At 35.5% G+C, this 20,453-nt stretch overlaps 1 protein-coding gene across 9 annotated transcripts in view; it reads left to right on the top strand.

Moving 5' to 3' along the window:
- The window catches only part of CYRIA (CYFIP related Rac1 interactor A), a 60,201-nt gene extending 40,911 nt beyond the window's left edge, over positions 1 to 19,290 (top strand). For 7 of the 9 annotated variants that reach the window (XM_062573147.1, XM_062573150.1, XM_062573153.1 and 4 more), the window contains 9 exons: positions 7,545 to 7,666; positions 8,568 to 8,673; positions 9,772 to 9,908; positions 9,992 to 10,069; positions 10,344 to 10,460; positions 10,550 to 10,629; positions 12,074 to 12,200; positions 14,918 to 15,039; positions 17,091 to 19,290. In XM_062573147.1, coding sequence (XP_062429131.1) covers positions 7,545 to 7,666; positions 8,568 to 8,673; positions 9,772 to 9,908; positions 9,992 to 10,069; positions 10,344 to 10,460; positions 10,550 to 10,629; positions 12,074 to 12,200; positions 14,918 to 15,039; positions 17,091 to 17,154 — 953 coding nt within the window. In that variant the 3' untranslated portion in view covers positions 17,155 to 19,290. The remainder of the gene's footprint in view (positions 1 to 7,544; positions 7,667 to 8,567; positions 8,674 to 9,771; positions 9,909 to 9,991; positions 10,070 to 10,343; positions 10,461 to 10,549; positions 10,630 to 12,073; positions 12,201 to 14,917; positions 15,040 to 17,090) is intronic. The other 2 variants (XM_062573151.1, XM_062573152.1) reach the window with 1 other exon arrangement.
- Positions 19,291 to 20,453: the final 1,163 nt, after the last annotated feature.

Below are 20,453 nucleotides of genomic sequence, written 5' to 3'. Positions count from 1 at the left end.
GGAAATAGACATAGAAACACATTGAAACACGTAGAAAAAAAAGTATTTTCAGCTAGCTCAAAGATATTTTTTTAAAAATTCTATTTCAATTTGAAAATGAGGAAGAATTATTGAAAAAGAAATTTGTTTCTAAATTTCACATTTTAATAACATTTGGAATGTGACTGTTTTAATTTTCCCCTAGAAAATTTTGAGATACATAAAAATTTGTTAAAAATCTACCCTCTTTTTTCCCCTCCCTGCAGATGCTTCTGTGATTGGCTGCATTTTTTGTGATACCTTTTAGTGTCATTATTTTTAATTCTAAATTGAGAACCAAGTTTCATAACTGTCATGGTCATACTTAAATGGTCAAATCCAGTATTAATTTCAGTTAATGATGTATATCAACAGTTCTGTATGCTCTTCAGTAATCATTTTAGAGTTAGGCAGCTACTATGGATCTGCGCAAAGAGAAGTTAATTAAAGCTAAATTTTATCTTAATATAGAGGGTTGTTGTATAGGTGCATTGAATAATTCAGCATTTTGATGCTTCATTCAGTCCAACCTTGAAAGCCAACAGCAGTACCAGAGAGTGATAATTGTCTCTCCAATGTGTGATGGTGAAGAGTTTTCTCCTGTGCAGATGATAAAGCCTTTTCTTTGGGGCGAACTAGATATATTCAGCCAAATTACTGGATTTTGTGGTGGGTTTTTTAGGATATGCTGGAATAGTCTATGTAGAGAAGAAGAATCTCTTCATTTTTGGAAGGTGAACTGGATTGTTCTTTCACACTTGTACCTTGTTGTGAGTATTCTTATTCAAAATACAGATTTGAACTGATTATATACCAATTTCTTAATCACATCTCGTTTCTGAGTTGGGAGCTAGGTTTTCTAGGAAGAGTACATGACGAGCCAAGTCTTCCTAGTGAAGACTTTAATTAGAATCACAGAATCACAGAAAGGGTTGAGGTTGGAAGGGACCTCTGGAGATCATCTAGTCCAACACCTCTGCTGAAGCAGGGTCACCTAGAGCACATTGCACAGGATCATGTCCAGGCAGGTTTTGAATATCTCCAGAGAAGGAGACTCCACAACCTCTTTTGGCAGCCTGCTCCAGTGCTCTGTCACTCTCACAGGAAAGAAATTCCTCATATTTAGGTGGAATTTCCTGTATTTCAGTTTGTGCCCATTGCCTCTTGTCCTGTTGCATGGCACTACTGAAAAGGGTTTGGGCCCATCCCCTTGACACCCCCCTCCCTTAAGGTATTCATAGACATTAATATCTGCTGTCAGTTCTGTCTCCTCTAGGCTAAACAGGCTCTCGCAGCCTTTCCTTATACAGGAGATGCTCCAGTCCTCTGATCATCTTTGTAGCCCTATGCTGGACTCTGTCCAGTAGCTCCGTGTCTTTCATGTACTGAGGAGCCCAGAACTGGACACAGTACTTGAGATGAGGCCTCACCAGGGCTGAGTCGAGGGGCAGGATCACCTCCCTCCACCTGCTGGCAACACTCTTCCTAATGCAGCCCAGGATATCACTGGCCTTCTTGGCCACAGGAGCACATTGCTGGCTCATGGTCAACTTGTTGTCCACTAGTACTCCCAAGTCCTTCTCCACAGAGCTGCTTTTCAGTAGGTCAACCTCCAACCTGTACTATGCATGAGGTTATTCCTCCCTAGATGCAGGACCCTACATTGCCCTTGTTGAACTTCATGAGGTTCTTCTCTGCCCAGCTCTCAAGCCTATCAAGATCTGTCTGAATGGCAGCACAGCCCTCAGGTGCATCAGGCACTCCTCCCAGCTTGAGATCATCAGCAAACTTGCTGAGGAGGCACTCTGTCCCCTCATCCAGGTCATTGATGAATAGGTTGAACAAGACTGAACCCAGTACTGACCCTTGGGGAACTTCACTAGCCACAGGCCTCCAACTAGACTGCACCTCTGAGCTCTGGCTTTCAGCCAGTTCTCAATCCACTTCACTGTCCACTCGTCTAACCCACACTTCCTGAGCTTCTCTAGGAGGATGTTATGGGAGACAGTGTCAAAAGCCTTGCTGAAGTCAAGGTACACAATGTCCACTGCTCTCCCCTCATCCACCCAGCCAGTCATTCCATCATAGAAGGCTATCAGATTAGTTAAGCAGGATTTCCCCTTGCTGAATCCATGCTGACTACTCCTGATCACCACCTTTTCCTCCATATGCCTGGAGATGACATCCAGAATGAGCTGTTCCATGCCCTTTCCAGGGGTGGAGGTGAGGCTGACTGGCCTGTAGTTGCCTGGGTTCTCCTCCTTGCCCTTTTTGAAGACTGGAGTGATATTGGCTTTCTTCCATCCTTCAAGCACACTTCTCCTGTTCTCCATGACTTTTTAAAGATGATAGAAAGTGGCCTGGCAACAACATCCTCCAGTTCCCTCAGCGCTCGTAGGTGCATCCCATTGGGCCCTGTGGATTTGTGGATGCAAAGTTCGCCCAGAACATCTCTAATCCTATCTTCCTCAACAAAAGGAAAGTCTTCCTTTCTTCAGAAAGACCATAATGTTTAAGCCTATAAGATTAGCCCATAAGGTAAACTGTCTTAAAATGTATTTTGTCAATTCAAAACCTGTTTTGTCCTTTAGATCTTGACCTAGTTTTAATTAGTAACAGGTGAAAGAATTCTGAGTATTTGAGGCTCTTTTCATAGCAGATTATGAATGTGGTTTTTTTTTTTTTTTTTTTTTTTCCCCCAAAAAAATCTATTATCAAGTTACTACTACTCGCAGAGGGTATATATTTGTATAGATACTTTTGGAAATAATGAGATGTTTGTGATAACAAGAGCTTGTTTAGAACTCTAAAAGATTGAAGTTTTATAACATGCTATTGAAGGCTTATTTTAAGTTACTGGGAGGAAAACAGAAAATGTCTTTAAGTGGCATGTTCAGTCCCATTCCTCAAATAAAAGCAAATAAAATTTCTAAACTTGGAGAGCTAAGTAGGTAACCTGAGCATGTTCCACTTCTTCCTAAATGTTAGCAAAGTGGGCTTGTTATCTGATCCCAATTTGATCTGTCCCCCTCACCAAGAATCAAGGCCACTTATTTTCTAGGATTGCTCCCCACCCGGATGCAAGGATTCATGAAGTGTTTGGTGATAATTGTTCATGTACAGTTGCACACCTCTATTCTTGGAAGATGTCTGGCTACAGAGTCACTGCCCAGTTTTTGCATAATAGGGTATTAATTAATACCTTTACTCTAGAGGGGAAAGATTTGATCTAATCTGTGTCCAGCCCGAGGGAGATTAAAGTCTAGTCTCCTGCCCTGCAGAGAGTGCCCTAACGAAGAAGTTATGGTTCAGTTAGAGAAAGATCACATCCATCTTCTCTTGAAGCCATACATCCACTGAATGGCTGAGGGAGGCGCAAACAAGAAGATACCTGACACTAATTTCCCTGGCATTGAGTTGTGCCCATAGCAAGTGCTAGCAATTTAGGGAGCTTAATTTTGTTTTGGTTAGTTTAGAAAGGATGAATTTTAAAATCCAGTATATAATGGAACTTTAAGTCAAAGGACTTAAACCATGGGTAAAATACTATTTCAACATAATACTCTTTTTAATATATAGAGTACAGTAGATTTTCATATCCTGTGAAATGCTGTATAGTACACTATAGTAAATAATGCTTTTCAACTTGTCTTTTTTAATGACATAAACTAGCTTTTTGTCTAATTGTGTCCCAGATTGGAAGGAGAAAAATCAATGTCATTTTAACCAACCTGAAATAGGACTTCAGTATAATACAGTAAAATACATACGCCACTCTCTAACTTGCTTTTGCTGGCTGGTGAGCTTTAGCAGCCATATTTAGCAGTGGACAGGAGAAGAAAGGCTGGAAGCAGAGCTTGTAAGACATCTTGTTTTACTTACTTTTATGTTACTAGGCTGTCAGAGCTAGCTGACTGTGATAATTTAGACAGATATGATGCCTCCTTTAAAGAAATGCAAAGGCTAACCATCTTCAGTGGAAATCCTCTTAACCTGTGAACAGTTTGGCTCAAGGTGGAATATTCTGTGCTTTTGGACTGCATTTGATATTCAAAAAGGATATATGAATAGGAAGCACTTCTTTTACTACTCCACTGTATTTCTTCACGAAAACTAACTCCTGAGATATTGTTGTATTTCACTTTGTATTGGTAAAGGCTTTATAACCATTGTCTTATATGTAGTCTTGTCTTATGAATATTAATGTTTTCCTGTGTCTATATGGCAGTTTCTGTGTTATTTTCTAATGTGAAGTTAGTGAGGAATGATGTAGATACTTTTGGACGGTTTGGGTTTTTTGAACCAAAGGCTAGGCATTTTCCTGAGAAAGAGGAGGATAGCGGTTCTACCCTCCTACCCTATGATGCACTTGAAAAATCTAATGCATATTAAAAGAAATTAGTAATACTTGGCCTATCTTTCCTCTTCATATGAAACCTCAAGACGCATCTAAAGCATGGAATAGACCATGTGTAAACATTGAAGACTTATTTGTTCATGGATTGGAGGAGTTATCATACCCCCGTTATTGCTGATGGAGCTGATAGTTACTCTTCTCTCCAGAGCTATAATTTCTGCTTTTTAAATTAGAATTTGCTGATAGAAGCTGGATATAGAATAGTCAAACCTAGTCTGACTCTTAAAATGATAGAGAACTGTAATTGTTAGTTCTAGGATTCACAGTGGAAAAACACCTTTGAAGGTGGAAGGGTTTACTAATCCATCTTATTAAAGTGAATGTACTCCGAAGACTAATCATAGGTACTATACAGACTATCAAACTTTAAATACAGTAAATAAGTTTGGTGATTATGGTAACTTATTATTTGAGAGGACTTATCTGCGGTGTGGATAATGGTTAGTGCTTTTAGTTTTATTTATAAATGTGCTAAAATGAATTAAGCAGATACTGGTTTTCTGTCCATTGCAGTCAAAAGAAATAGTTACTAGGAAGCAGTGATTCCATATCAAATCTTGCAGAAATAATGTTTGTTACTCAGATGAGAAGAATGAGCTTTGGCTTTGTTAGAACAGAAGACAATATAGAAAGTTACAGAATTCTTTATGACTGGATTTTTATCCCTTTTAATATTATCATCATTATCATCTGTTATTATTACTGTTCACAACATGACGAATTTTTTTCTAAAGTGATCTATTGCGGGCATTTTAGTTGACCATTTTTTGGTGAGATCTTCCTGCAAAATCCCTTTCGAAACACAGTCGTAATCTTATCTGAGCATCTGTTTGCATAACATATACTTTATAAGTGAGATGCATGTTTAAAAAAAAGGTCTAAATCATCCTCTCTACCTTTATTTTTAAGCTAAGCACTTTCTGCGTAAATATAAACCGCTTCTGCAAATGCAAGCTAAGCCTGTTGCAGTCCTTTTCCTCTCCCTTCACTTTCACTCTTCCATCTACCCACCTTCCTCCTACTCCTGTTTCCCCAGGTTCTGGGATACTAAAGAAAGCTCAATTGGTTTCAAATATTCATCAAGTTTGAAAAAGTTTAATTGGGAAAAGCTGAAAAAGAAGAACTATAAATGGTTTTACTAAAGAGCATGCTTAATCTAAAAGTGCTGAACAGTCTGTAGTATTTAAATTTCTGTAGGAGTTAATATTTTTAAAGCAAGTAAACTGTAAAAAGTAGCATGAAAGTACTTTGTTAACCAGTCCATGCTTCAGATGATCTGAATATGCAAATTTACATTCTTAATTTGTACTAATAAACTACTGTTTTTTTATCTTAAAATTACGTTTTCAGTAAATATTAATTAACTTGTATTTAACTGTTAAAATGTAGATACTGTTACATAGGTGAATCTGTTGTTCTGTGGTGTGTAACTTTTTAGTAAGATTGCCACTTTAATCACTAAGCTCAGGAATATTTACTATTTTGTTTCCTTCTTTCTCAGAAGGTACGTGGTTGTGGGTCATTGATACCTGAGATTTCTTGCAGCTTTGGGAAAAGAACCAGGCAGTAAAACTGTGAACTTCACAGAGTGAACTGTATCTCAGAGCTGTGATTTTGCTGTTTGAGAAAGTTTTCCATTTGTCTCTACTTTCCCTCTGAGATGCCTCTGAGGTGAGAGCTGGCATCACTGGTATCAGGGAGTAAGCTAAGCCAAGAAGGGCATGGGCTTCCAATCTCAGTTTTTCTCTGAAGGATGCAGAGTAGTCTGTGTGGTGTTAGGAAGGAGACAAGGTAAGTGTTTTGGAGAACAGGGGAATTTTTTAGTCACGTGAAGTTATTCTGGATATAAAATGCAGTTGAGTAAGCCCAGCTAATTATTACTTTCATCCAGTTTCTGTTTTATCAAGATTATTAGGACAATCTTCCAGAGTAAAATCAAACTTCCAGAATGTAAAATCAGAGTCGTTTCATTTGCTTATTTTCATGGAACTCATAATGAAACACAAGTATAGAAAAGTTCTTCAGCATAAGTTGCTTCAGAGCTATAGACAGATAAGTCTCAGCCATTCCTGTTTGGTTAGTACAAGGACCACTTGATGTATTTAAACAAACTAAACAATGAGTCTTAATATAGGTATCTAATAGTTCCTAAACAAAAAGGATAATTTTCAGAGATAATATTCAAGGCACACTTGGGGGGAGGTTACAGATCCAGATGCTAAAAATTTTGACTGGGTTAAAAATCCTTATCCTAACTGGAAAAGTCATTGAGAAAGGCTTTGAGAACCTCTATTATTTACCATCTTTACCATACATTGCAAGTTACACTGTTTTATTTGGTTCTGAAGGGGGGAAGTGGGCAGTGAAGGAATCCCATGCTGGAATGCAGCCAGAGAACTGAATCTCCTTTCTTTAAGGAAAAAAAAAACTACATAGAGAAAGTATTTTTAGTATTTCTTGTTTATTAAGGTAGATTTGTATGTAGTAGTTCTTTCTAATCGGTGAGTTTTGAACTGAAGGTATTACAGTGCTTTTAATTCCTTATAGTTGTCATAAGATTCAACCCCCCCCCCCCAAATAAATAAATAAAGACATATTTGCATGGTTAGGGAAGTTGTGTCAACTAGAGAAAAATTAAAGGGGCATGGTATTCACCTGCTCCATCCACTGCAAGGTCTGATTTTATCCCCAAGCTGCAAGAAATCAGAACAACCCTTTGTAATTAAGTTGTAGAGCTGATGAAACAGAGGGACGTTTTTTACTAAAGGACTGATGCATTATCCTATTTTCTGATAACATTCTGATTCTGCTTTACTTTTACATGCTTGTTTTTGAGAAGAGCCATTCTGAGCAAGAACTTGCCAAATTTTATAGAAAAAAAACTTTGCTGTAGATCAGAGACTGTTTCCCCCCTCCACCACCCCCAGCTTAGAAAGTACAAACTTTGTTTTTACTTTCTGATGCAGAATTGCGGTGTGGTAAACTTATAGAGTCAGAATGGAGTTACAATCAGTCAAATTGAATATAATGTTAAGTAGAATTCAGTAATGTTGCCATTTTTATTGCAGCTATCTTTTGACTTTGTGCCTTTTGCTTTTATCTTTCTCAGATGCACAGCCCACAGAAGGAGAAAGGGAAGTATGGAATCAGATCAGTGCAGTTTTACAGGACTCAGAAAGTATGCTTGCAGACCTTCAGGCTTACAAAGGAGCTGGACAAGAGATTAGAGATGTATGTTTCTTAAAGTTAATGACAGTTCTTGGGAAGCAAAATCAAGCAAAATTCAATGTGTTTTTTTCTTTTTTTGTATCCATGCACATCTTAATATTTTCATATATTTTCATAAAATTGTATTTGGAAAACATGTTACAGAGTATGTGTAACATTGGATGTAAAGCCATAGTGTCAAATCCTGAAATGATGGCTGCTGAACTCTTATTTGAGTTTACTATTAATAATTAGTAATTATTTTGCTCTTTAAGAAAGATTAATGTATGTTATTTCACATATCCTACAGTAAAAATAAAAATTGAGTATATGGAAGAAATAATACTCAGATGTCAGAAATATACTATGAACAAAAAGTAACTGTTCTCCTATGTAAATAAAGTAATGAATCACAATAAATTACAATATTTTCTGAACTTCACGGGTGTCATATTGCATGAAACTGGTCCTATAACTTACAACCAGCCAGATATTTTCTTGCATCTACTTCACAATTAGTTAGTGTGAGCTGATGGTTACTTAAGAATATGTTGCCGATTTCAAAAGCATTAGAACCTTTTAAAAAAAAAAACAACAAAACCCAAAACTTTTTGCAACTAGTAGTCATACAAAAGGTCTTCCCGGATGTTTCTGCATATTCTTTCCCCAAAGAATATTTTGAAACATTCCTGTATGGCGTGTTGCACTTGAACAAAGAATATTAAATCTTTATTTTAAAGGGGCAGAGAGTAGGTGGAAAATAATGGTATTTTTTGGACTTAATGATTTTCTGTTCCTACACAGTGTCATTTGTTCATAGTTTTACAATACTTATATTCCAAAATAATGTACTAGAAAACTTCTGAACCACCTTTTACTTGTCATTCATGAGTCATAGTTCTTCACAGTGACATTTTCATTTCAGGCAATACAAAACCCCAATGATATCCAACTGCAAGAAAAAGCATGGAATTCAGTATGTCCTCTGGTTGTAAGGCTGAAGCGCTTTTACGAGTTTTCACTCAGATTAGGTGAGCCCTGTTTTAATATATCTGTTCTATTAAGTTACTTTATACAGATACATGAATTTTCTTTTACCATTTTTAAAAGTTATTCTTTATCAACAGAGATTTACCTGCTGTTTACATTTATCAGAGCATATTTTTAATTTCAAAATTATTGTAGTTTATCACCTCATCACTTAAATCTATGCTATCTGTACTAAAGAATATAAGCAGTATGTGTGATTTTAACTATAAATTTTCTCTGTATCATGGTTCGGCAATTCACTGCTCTTTATTGTACTAATGCAATTTATCTTTTGTAAACTGAGTTCTTGAAGAGATCAGAGTTTTAAAAAGAATGAAAACTGAAAATATTTTGAAACTTCTTTTGTAGGGATAATGGAGGGAGGGAAGTGTCAAAACGCTGTCTTAGAGGGTGAAAATCTAAGGTTGGGCATACTGTAAACTGGTTTTGCTATTCCCACATCTACTGCCACTCCCCATCCCCCTCCAGCCCCTTCCAAACCATATAATTACACCTTGAATTGGGAATCTGAAGGAGGAACAGTGTACAAAAACTTACAAAGTGGGAGAACCCACAATAGAAGGCAGTTCTACAGTGTCACTCTGTTTACTACACCTATCACTTTCTAAGTAATGCTAGCAATTACAGCTACAGGAGGTGGACCACATTGCTGTCAGTGGCTAGGAATACAATTTTAGTAACATGCGAGAACCTTCTCTACATTGAGCTGATGGTCGGTAGAGGAAAATGAAGAAGAGAGGGCAGAATGTTTGGATGCAGGAAAAATGCCTCTTTTTTAACATTTTTTTTTTTATTTAGCATTTTTGATAGGAAGTCCAGATAAAGGATGACAGGGTAAGAAAGGTGAGAAAAGGGAAAAGAGCTCAGTAATACAAAAGGGAGAGAAAATGGCAGAGATGATGAAGAGGCAGATGTCTGGCAAATGTTTCTCGCCTTAAAATAATAAGAAAAAACATTCCTGCCAGGCCTATGCATATTCAAAGATTTCTTTCCCTTCTGACAAAGTATATTTATAAACCTAATTAGAAAATTGTTATAATGTGGGCTGAATAAAATTTTTGCTTCTAACTCTTATTCAGAGAAAGCCCTGCAGAGCTTATTGGAGTCCTTGACGTGCCCACCTTATACTCCAACTCAACACCTGGAACGGGAACAAGCTCTAGCTAAAGAATTTGCAGAAATCTTGCATTTTACTCTTCGTTTTGATGAACTTAAGGTTAATACAATCTTTTATTATGTCCTGATTTTTTCCATATATTTTGAACACCTGAAACTGATCATTTCCTGTCTTCCTTTAAGATGAGAAACCCAGCAATTCAGAACGACTTCAGTTATTATAGGAGGACAATAAGTCGCAACAGAATAAACAATATGCATGTAAGTGAACACAGTTTTGATATGCTGTTCACACTGAGGTATTTACCAATGTGCATTTATGCCAGTTGTGGTAATGTTTTGTTTTTATTTTGATTTGATTTACTAGCTGTCATGTTCTTTCCTTCACACAGAGTTAATCAGGAATCCAGATCAAGTAATTAGACTGAAACTATTCATGCAACAATCTGCATGCTGACATGAATATGCACTACCTACTTTCTTGCTGCTGGAAATTTTAAGGGTTTTACTAATTTTTTCATCATATTTTCATCAGCTAGACATTGAGAACGAAGTAAACAATGAAATGGCCAATAGGATGTCCCTGTTTTATGCAGAAGCCACACCAATGCTGAAGACACTTAGTAATGCAACTACGTATTTTGTATCAGAAGTAGGTAATGGGAGAGAAAAAGTACAATACATTCTTAATTTTAGTTTTACAAGATGATTTACTGAATCGCTGCTGTTTTTTAACCCTAGAATAAAACCTTGCCAATTGAGAATACAACGGACTGTCTAAGTACTATGGCTAGCATATGTAAAGTCATGTTGGAAACACCGTAAGTTATACATTAAATCTTTTTTTTTTTTTTTTTGTATGAGAGAATTTACATTGTATTTTAGGATAATCAGTTTTTCCAAATGAATTCCACTATGTTGGCCTTAAGTTGTTACCAGGTTTGTATCCAAAGTATAATCTGATACTAGAAAGCCTAGTCTCTTATTTTAACTACCTTTGATATTTTTTGTGAACAAGCATTAAATTTTGTTAAGGAAGGCTTAATGGTCAAGTTATTGCTTTTGTTTTATGAAAATTCTGGAGAGGTGTACATGAATGGGAGTCACATCACAGTCCAGGGGATGTCTTGAAAGTAGTCACTGAAGTCTGACCTGGTTGTGTAAGCTTATTATATGATTAGAGAAATAGAAAGTTATGATTCATCCAACAGAAGATAAAACTAGATATCAAACAATATAGTCAGTGTATTTAATTGTGTGATAATCAAACATTTTCAGATTTAGCTGTTCATAGCCTTTTATTCTGACCACGTTATGATGCTGGACTGTTTAAACAGAAGAAAAATGAAGCCCTAATAAACTGGGAGATAGCGTATTACAGCTTCTAATGATTTATTGAAATGTTAAAGTAAAAAAAAAAATCTAATTTTATGTTGAAAACCAATGAATGACAGAAGATAAATGTATGTATCACTTAGCAATGTATCATCTACTCAATAATACTTTTAGGAAACCAGTGAATGCTTTGTTTTTCAGGCTTCTTCTGTAAAATAGTTCAGTTTTCATTTTCTGATGATTTCAGAGATTAGAACAGATAGGAACTGCTTAAACTGTGCAATCAGTATGCTTATTTTACCATTGAAAAAATGATGGAAAAACTCTTTGGCATGAATTCAGTCCAGTCCCATGTAATTGGCCTCCATGTTTTAGATTCTTAAGGTAACGTGAGTTGTTGAAGTTGCCTCTAGATTTGGGGGAGAGAGCAAGAGGTGCCTGTGAAGGCAATCCACCCAAAATGAATCCCTGAGCTTACTAGCTGCTGAAATTAAAACCCACCTATATTTTAACTACTTCAAAGTAGGAATTTAAACTAAAAGAGTAGCTTTCCTGTGAGGTCCTAGGATGTTACATTTCTAAGAATAAACAAAAAAATAGTCAATCTCCATCATATTTCATGACTTATGGAAGCCTTTGGTGAAATGTCCAGGACTGACTTCACAGAATTGAGAATCTGAACTTTGAAGGAATGTTAGAAAGGAATTACATATCTTTGTTTCCTAGCTTTCCTTCTAAATTGGCAAGGATTTTTGAAGTTCAAAGACCCCACTTGCATATAATTTCTTTAAAATATTACTAAGGTTCTTTTTCAACCTTAAAATACAATTTTTAGAGTTCATACATTCATAATCTGCTTTGCAAACTGACCAGTTAAAAAGTCAACATTTCTGCTTTTTTTTTTCTTTTTACTTCTGTTCTATTTTCCAGAGAGTACAGGAGTAGATTCACCAGTGAAGAGACTCTTATGTTCTGCATGCGAGTAATGGTGGGAGTTATTATTCTGTATGATCATGTTCACCCTGTGGGAGCTTTCTCAAAGACATCAAAGATTGATGTAAGAGTGACTTTTTAATATTCTAAGTTTGAGAATACTCCTCTAGAGTTCTTCAGCGCAAACTTACTCTTTTTGTATAAATCATTTTAATAGTTTTCAAATTGCAAAATTTAAATTCATCTTCACCTACATATTTTCATATATTAGCTTGTTTAAAATTAAAATAAAGACTCTTTTTTCTTTAAATTTTCTTCCTTACACAGGTAATCATTTGTTTTTGTTAGCTCTGCTCTGCTACCAACTATACAGTTACACTGAAATAACTTTGTATTACACCTACTCTGGAATAAATTCTACTGTCATAGTTTTTAATAATCATGTAATTTATTCTGAAATGCTCACTTTTTGCAGTAATTCTGTTGTAAAATAGCCAATATTCCACATTTTCTCTGCTTTGGCTGAGACCTAAAGTAGCAGAACCTAGATGTTATTACTGTCATGTTGATAATGAGCCTTTAGTTTTAGTTTTGGCATAGCCAGATGCAGGGAAATCAAATTACTTTTTCATCTGACATATTACAGGCACACATAGAGAAGTGCTCTATCTGTGCTATGTGTTTTTATGTTTTTACAACCCTGAATCTCCTGAAACATGTCTCCCAGCGGAAATAAGTTGTAATTCATTAAAAAGATGTTAATAGCCTTTCCCTTTGCAAGATAACCTACTTCAATGTATAGATAAATATATATTTTATTATTTTTGAGTCATTTTCAGCATTTTTTTTTTGCAGATATGAGTATTTTTTTGCATCACTTGTTTGACTATTTTTCGAAAGGAAAACTATGCCACAAAGAGGTGAATTGATTTGCTAAAGGTCATGCAGCAGATAAAGCCTGTGAATTGAATGCAGACTTCCTGACTTCTAGTTCAGTCTCTTGTCTAGAGGGCTGTGTTACTATATAAGCACAATTTTTGCTAGGACTAAAAGTACAGTGTTTGTTCTTTGTTTTTCACTTTTATCATAAAGCTCTGTAATCTTACAGGATAAAGTAGAAAGGAAGCACTTCCATTAGGAGGTATGAAATATGCAGTTAAGTTTTTAAAAATGGATACAAAATCCCAAATCTTAATTTACTTAGTTGAGAGAGCCTTCTCTAACAAAAAAAAAAAGTTACAATATTTCAGATGATGTGTTGGTTTTAATGAAAAATGACTTTTCTGTAGACCAGTCAGTTCTTGAGAACCATTTCAAGGAAAGTTCGAGGACAGTGGAGCAAATTACCATTCCCCTATTCTTTCATGACTAGAGGCTGTATTTCAAGCTGTTAATTAGAGGCACCTAGCTTAGATGTCCTAATTAATTTCTTTATTTTTTTGTTAGAATTCTTAAATCTAAGGAGAAAATCAATGTATTGAATTTTTATTCCACTTTGCATTTAGGTGTGATCTGATGGGGCATCTAGGCCTGTAATGAGTGATAGGAACGTGGAGTGTCTCAAGTGTCTCTGATTCATGAGAAGTAACTTTGTTATCTAACAGTATGTCCTGCTACCCTGAGCATTTCATCTGATCTGCTATTTGCATAGCTAGCTTTATCTTACAGGTAGAAATGAGCCAACAGACCTGTGGTTTAGGCTGGTAATTGAGCTAAGCATTACATTTTCCAAATTTTGATTGCCAAATACATGGACTCCAGTTAACTGTTTCCTAATAAGACAGCATTGCAGTTTAACTACAAAGAAAATACTAGATTTAGCACTGTAATGTGACTTGGAAAGTTAGAAGGCTCTTTGCGTTATCTTTATCTGTTGTGTTAAATATGATGGAATTCATTAGACTGAGGGAGGATCTTATCAATGTGTATAAGTACCTGAAGGGAGGGTGTCAAGGGGATGGGGGCAAACTCTTTTCAGTTGCCCTGTGTGACAGGACAAGAGGCAGTGGACAGAAATTGAAGGACAGGAAGTTCCACCTGAACGTGAAGGGGAATTTCTTCCCTGTGAGAGTGACGGAGCACTGGAACAGGTTGCCCAGAGGGGTTGTGGAGTCTCCTTCTCTGGAGATCTTCAAGGCTCGCCTGGCTGCAACCAGGGGCACTTCAGCAGTATGATTCACCATATCTGAAACTATATTCTGAATAGGCTGGAGGAATTTCTTGTTTCTCTTTATTGAGTGTATAGGGAGTCAGTATAGTTGATCAGATGAGTTCAACCTTTGCTCTCTGTACTTCATTTCCTTTTTTGTAAATTTGAACATTGTTTTCAGTCTGTTTTTTAGAGTCTCCAAGACAGATGTTCTTTCACTGTGGTGTTTAAAATCAAACATCCTGGACTTCTCAGATTAAGTTTGTAGCTATTAATTATGAAAAAAGTCATAAGTTATCACCAATTAGATTTACAACTACAAACTGAATAATGAAAATTACTTCCCTGTGTGTAAGCACAAAACTGAAAGTCAGATTTGAAGCATCTCCTCTGACAGATGCTAAAAGCAATGGCATGGAACTCTTTACAAATCTTACCATTTTTAGCTTATATCAGCTGTTCTTTTTTTTAAAAAAAAGTTAGGATTGGAGAAATCATATGCAAGGTAATATACTTATTAAAGTATGTATACGTATTAAAGTAGACATTGTTTTTGCTAAAATTAGACTTTTAATAGACTTAAGATAGTTTTCAATAACTTACAATGCTTTTCTTATGTCTCAAAGAACAACATTAACACTTAGTAAGAAACTAAGCTGCCTATCATTAGTGAAATTTTTCCTTGTTTTCAGCTAGTACGATTTATATATCATTGTTCAATAGTGGCATCCTTCTGTTCCCAGATGAAGGGTTGCATAAAAGTTTTAAAGGAACAACCACCTGACACTGTGGAAGGACTTCTGAATGCTCTCAGGTATGTATGGGATAATTGTTTGATTCAGCCTGAAATTCTTCTTTTTCTCTCCCAACCTCTTTGTATTTAAGACTCTTCTCACTTAAGAAGCTTGTTTTATTAAAAAAAAAAATGCCCTTTCAGGTGTTTTATCTGGGATTTTCTTAAGTAAAATTAATACCTTTCAGTTCCATTTCACTTTGATAGGCAATGAGTATGAATATTGGAAGTCTTAAAGCCCCTATTCAGAGATACTTAAATAAATCTTTGTTTAATCTCCTAAAATAATTACTAACTAAAAGGTAAACATTGTCTAAGGTAGTTTTCTAGGTTCCCATTATTCTCAAAGAGAAGGAATTGGCATTTTCACAGAGTGATTTATACTATATTTTTCTAAGATAAGTTGAATTACTTTTCTGTCTATATTGGTTACAGGCAGCACCAAAACACTGAATTTTTGAATTTAGTTATAGAAAAGTTAGGTGACAGATTTCACCGTTGACTTTTTTGTAGACTTAAGTCATTTCTGACAAATGACCTAGAGCTATATTAAAAACTAATGCTGATGCTCAAGAACTAGTTGTTAGACATTTTTTCTTAGAACAGTCTTCAGAATTTGAAATAATTGCCTAAGCTGTCTAGAGTATCAAGAGTATCAAGTCCTCAAAACGGGATGCAAATAGCTAGCACTCTGTGCAGACCTGGTAAAGAAGGTTAGGGAAAGTCTGAGGAGGGAACAGGAGAGAGAAACTGCAAATTTAGATAACTAATTTACTCATCTATTTCTGCATTAGAGTGTTTTTTAGACAGATTGAATAGAGAGTGTCAGTTTTTAAGGCACAAGTATATATTTTTTTTCTTTTATTAAACTATCCCCAGTAGTTGGAACACTTTCAGAAACTAAGAGCAGAACTTCCATTTCTCATGTAAATACCCTTGATACTTGCCTTCTCAATTTCCCTGTGATCTAGTAAACTTTTAAAATTCTACTAAATAACACAACTTCAACCTAAGGCCTGTAGGTAAATGTTTAAGGCACTGATTTGGAAGCAGTACCTATTGGTCTGACTTCTCTGAAATTGAGGAGAGAGACATAGTACCAAGTTTGGTATTTTGTTTTGGTACTGTAGTACTACAGCTGTATTGAATTCTGTAGCTGTTGAGCTATTGGATAGAGTGAGAACTACAATCATAAGCACCTCCATCTTTGCTGATCATGTCTGTTGAATTAGAGTTGATGTGGAGTTAAATCCCAGAGGTATGTTTTGAGCTTATGTGATGAGTGGTCTCTCTAGGAACATAAACAATGGGGAATGTTTGGGCTTAAATGAAAAAACAATATATAGTAAAGCTCTTCAGTCCTTCCAGGATATTCCCCGAAGTATAACTCACCGCTGAACAAACTACTGGTTTAAAACAAAACAAAATAAAACAAACCCTCTATGTAACAGTACATCAGAAAATGTAAAGGTACAGGACCTTTAAGAAATCTACTCTTAAAATTATACTTCTAGTTTCTGCCTAAATTCAAGCTAGCTTCCTAAATCCTTTTGTAGTTTTCACCCTAATTTCTATGCCTTTCCATGTTTTTTTCTTTTGAGACCTCTAAGTGAAAACAAAGAGAGAACTCCTGCAAAAAATTACGATAATTTAGTAGACAAATGGTAAACAGTATCAAATGCTGTCCTTGAAATAAGATTTGAATTCAGTTTCCTGCTCAGTCACAGATGTTTTTGACTGCAGACATGTCTTTTAAATTTAAATTAACATATTTGTTGCACTGAAGTTACTATGAGTGTTGGCTTGAGACCAGGAACTGCAATTCTCCACCTGCTAACAGGGAATCATTTATTGAAAAGGGTATATTGAAGGTAAGGAGGACCTGACAGACCATTAGCAGTTAAGCTCTAGTGATCAATGACAACATATAAGTGTCTTTAAATACACAGTAATATAATTTCTACCATCAGTATCATTCTTTCATCAGTAGTAAATACATAGTAGTTTCATTTCTAAAACAGGCACTAAAGTTCACTTTTCTGTTTGTTTTAATTTGTAATTGTAATTTTTAGGTTCACTACAAAACACCTGAATGATGAATCTACTTCAAAACAAATCCGAGCTATGCTGCAGTAGCATCCTGAGACAAGTAGATGTTTGTTTCGGCCACAGAAGATGTGTATGTTTACATAATTTAATACTGTTTGATGTTAATACTTGTGTGTATTTACATAACCATTTTCTTCACATTGCTAAAATGTATGAACCTGTAATCATGACCTGACTGACTTTATATAGTGCAGCCTAATTTTTTTTGCTAGCCTTTATCTTTTGACTTTTAAAATACTTTTTTACTTAGATGCTTCCTCTACAACAGTCTGTGCATTTTAATCCTCAACCTTCTCCTCCACAGAAGTAAGTAGTAAAGACAAAACGAAAAACAAATAAACAGAAATGTTGAATAGTTACCAGAGAAGTGAAATTTAAAAGAGTAGAAAGTTAACATAAGTGAAAATAAAATTCAAATATTGGGTGTGTGTTAAAAACATAGGCTCAGGTTTTTAGTCACTTAGTTTTACGATGGCTCATCAAATTTGTTTGAATAGAAGGTAACCTAAATGTTCATCACCCTCATAAAATGTATTGTCTTTCCTGTATTAAATAGAAGGTTGAGAACCCTTTAATTTCAAGGATTATGGGCTAGCTGACATGCAAATATGTATTGTGAAAGAGGTCACTTTACCTCTTTTGTTTAGTATAACCTGTATCTTCCACTATTGAGACATTACTATCCTTTTTCAAATTCAATACAAATAAACATAAAATGTATTCTAAGATCATTGCTAGATTTTGAGTCTGTATAATTTTACTAGATTTAGAAAGGAAAGGGTGAAGTCTAATGCCTTTGCTTACATATAAGAGGATTTGTCACTGTAACTATGTCATGGCAAAAATTACCTGCTAGAGACAGCTCTAACTGGTAAGTAGTTTTTTTACTGATATGAAATGGTTCAAAGCAGAACACTCTTCCGTAGCAGCAAATTTCCCTAGTATCAAATCGGCCTCATCAGACTAGGGACAATTTAAAGAAGTTTTAAGAGGTGAGCTGTTATTAGGCACACTCAGTCAAGTTCCATTATACTAATATTCATCAGCCGATTCAGAGTGAACACAGAAGTATATTTCAGCTCACTATTCCTTATTGGTTTTTTAGATGTGATAGACACTTCAAGGAGTTGAGTTCTTTGCTGAGTTGTTTGTTCATAGTTTCTAGTAAATTTTTCAGTGAATGGAATAGAAATATTTTGCCAAAAGTAGCAAAGTGCTCTTGCTCTGTTAAGTGTTTCTGGAGTGATCTGCTTGAGTGAGTTGCTGTATATATTCTTGCAGAGCTCACATTCTGAAACTGTTGATTTTTTCATACTTTGCTTGCATGTATGCATGAAAACTCCAGTTATTGTGCACAGATTTGTATTTGTTTATGCTTGTGTATGTAAGTCAGGGTTTGTGTGCTGTTACTGGAATTTTCATGCGTTCACATGGAATTTTCAATTTTCACTCCCAAATGCTTTACTCGTAGTATTTTGAAGATGTATTTGGTCTGCTAAGACTCAGCTGCAGTGTGACAGATTTTGTTATTGAACTCAGGCCTCAAGCAGTATTAAGATTATAAAGTCTTTGGCATAGGAATTGTTGTAGTTTGTTTCTGAGCAGACCTACCAGGTTTCAAATCTTGTTGGAACCCACAGAAGCTAGTGTTATGCATATGATACTGTATACCACTACAGCTGTAGAGTTCATTTCATAGATCTGCAGTTGTAGCAGCAGATCACTATACTGTCATCAGGAACAGAATCAGAAATTGACAGTACCCTCTTCTTTCTTTTGGAAGCAGTGATCACACCATGTTTTGAAGTAGAAAATCCACTGTTTACAAACTCCATTTTTAATGAGGGGACAATTACAAACATATATTAGGGAGAATACTCTCACTATACCACTTTCAGATAGGTAAATGTAGGTGAATTCTAGGTCATTCTGTTGAACGTTAGTAGACAAAGTTAATACATGTTTACCTGCACTTATTTATCAAACAAGGAACTCTAGGTAGCCCAGAGGAGAGTTACTTGTCACTTGTATAATAAAAATGTAAACCTTAAAGCCTTCTGCAAGTTGTCATGTGCTGTTTGCTGAAGTCACTGATTTTCTTTGCCTAGTATGATGTTTTTGTACAGAATTTTGTTTGAAATAAAAAAAAGTTTGGTACAGTTAGCATTTGGACTGTCTGTATTTAGAAATGATAAAAGGAGATTGTTTAAAGTTTTTAGACTGAGATATAGTAGGTTTACCTAAATGTATAATTTATAGCCTCTTAAAAATGAAACATTTTTAATAGTTTCAATGCCACAACAGTATAAACTCAAATCAGTTACGCAATTCCTAAATTTTTCTGATGGTTCATGACACTTGTCTTTCACTATGACTAGGGAAAATTGTTAATACTGCTTTACAGAAAAACAGGAGAGATGAATCTCATTTATGCTGTGGTGGCCATCTTGAGTTGCCTTTCTAATCAGCAAGATCACCAAATCATTTAGTCTTAAGATGAGTGCAAATTAATTGTTCTCTGAAGAGAACAAATGGTCAAAGCTATTGACCTCTGTTGACCTCATCAGTGCTTCTTGTTCCTTTGGCTCATGATGATGCAAGAACACACAGTTTGTCATATTGTAAATATTTAAGCCTCATACTGATAGTGTTTTTGGAACCTACATAAATGCCTGTGACTAGTTTGGGTCAGAATAGCCCTAGAAAAAATGGGCTTGTTTTATGGTGGGGAAAAATATTGTTTTTGGTTGATAAGGGTTTGAAAGACCAGAATTTGCTGCTGCAAATAAATGAATAGGTGTCATCTCAACTCAGCATAGTTTAAGACTTAAGCTTTTGGCTACTAGTAAGTGACTATTAGGAAGCATAGTTACTAAGATTGTATTTACTGATATGTGACAGGCCATATCACTCAGATAAATATGTAATATTTTCCATGTCTGTTAACATTTTCAAAGTAAAGCAAAGTCTTCTGTGTTGTTTTTTATGTTGTATTTCAGCTAAATTCAAACTGGAAATATGGTGCTAGTAGTATGTAAATTACTTATGTTCTTATATTTAATCTAAATTAAACAATGGTAGGACATAAATTCTTCAGCTCAGATGTTTTGTCTTTCTCCTTTCCTTCTATTTCCTTCTTGAGAAGCTTAATGGAAGCAATATACCACTACAGAAAAACTAGTGCTAGTGTGTATAAACAAATTTTGGCAAACTCTGCAGCACAGAATAGCTGAGTTTAGGAGGGGCCTATGGAGATCTGGCCCAACCCTCCTGCTCCCTAGACCAGGTTGTCCCTGAGTGTGTCCAGCTAAATTTTGAATATCTCC

Source organism: Rhea pennata, chromosome 3 (genome assembly GCF_028389875.1).
Source record: "Rhea pennata isolate bPtePen1 chromosome 3, bPtePen1.pri, whole genome shotgun sequence".
In the NCBI taxonomy this organism is placed as follows: Eukaryota; Metazoa; Chordata; class Aves; order Rheiformes; family Rheidae; genus Rhea; species Rhea pennata.
This window is presented reverse-complemented; position numbering and strand designations above follow the sequence as displayed.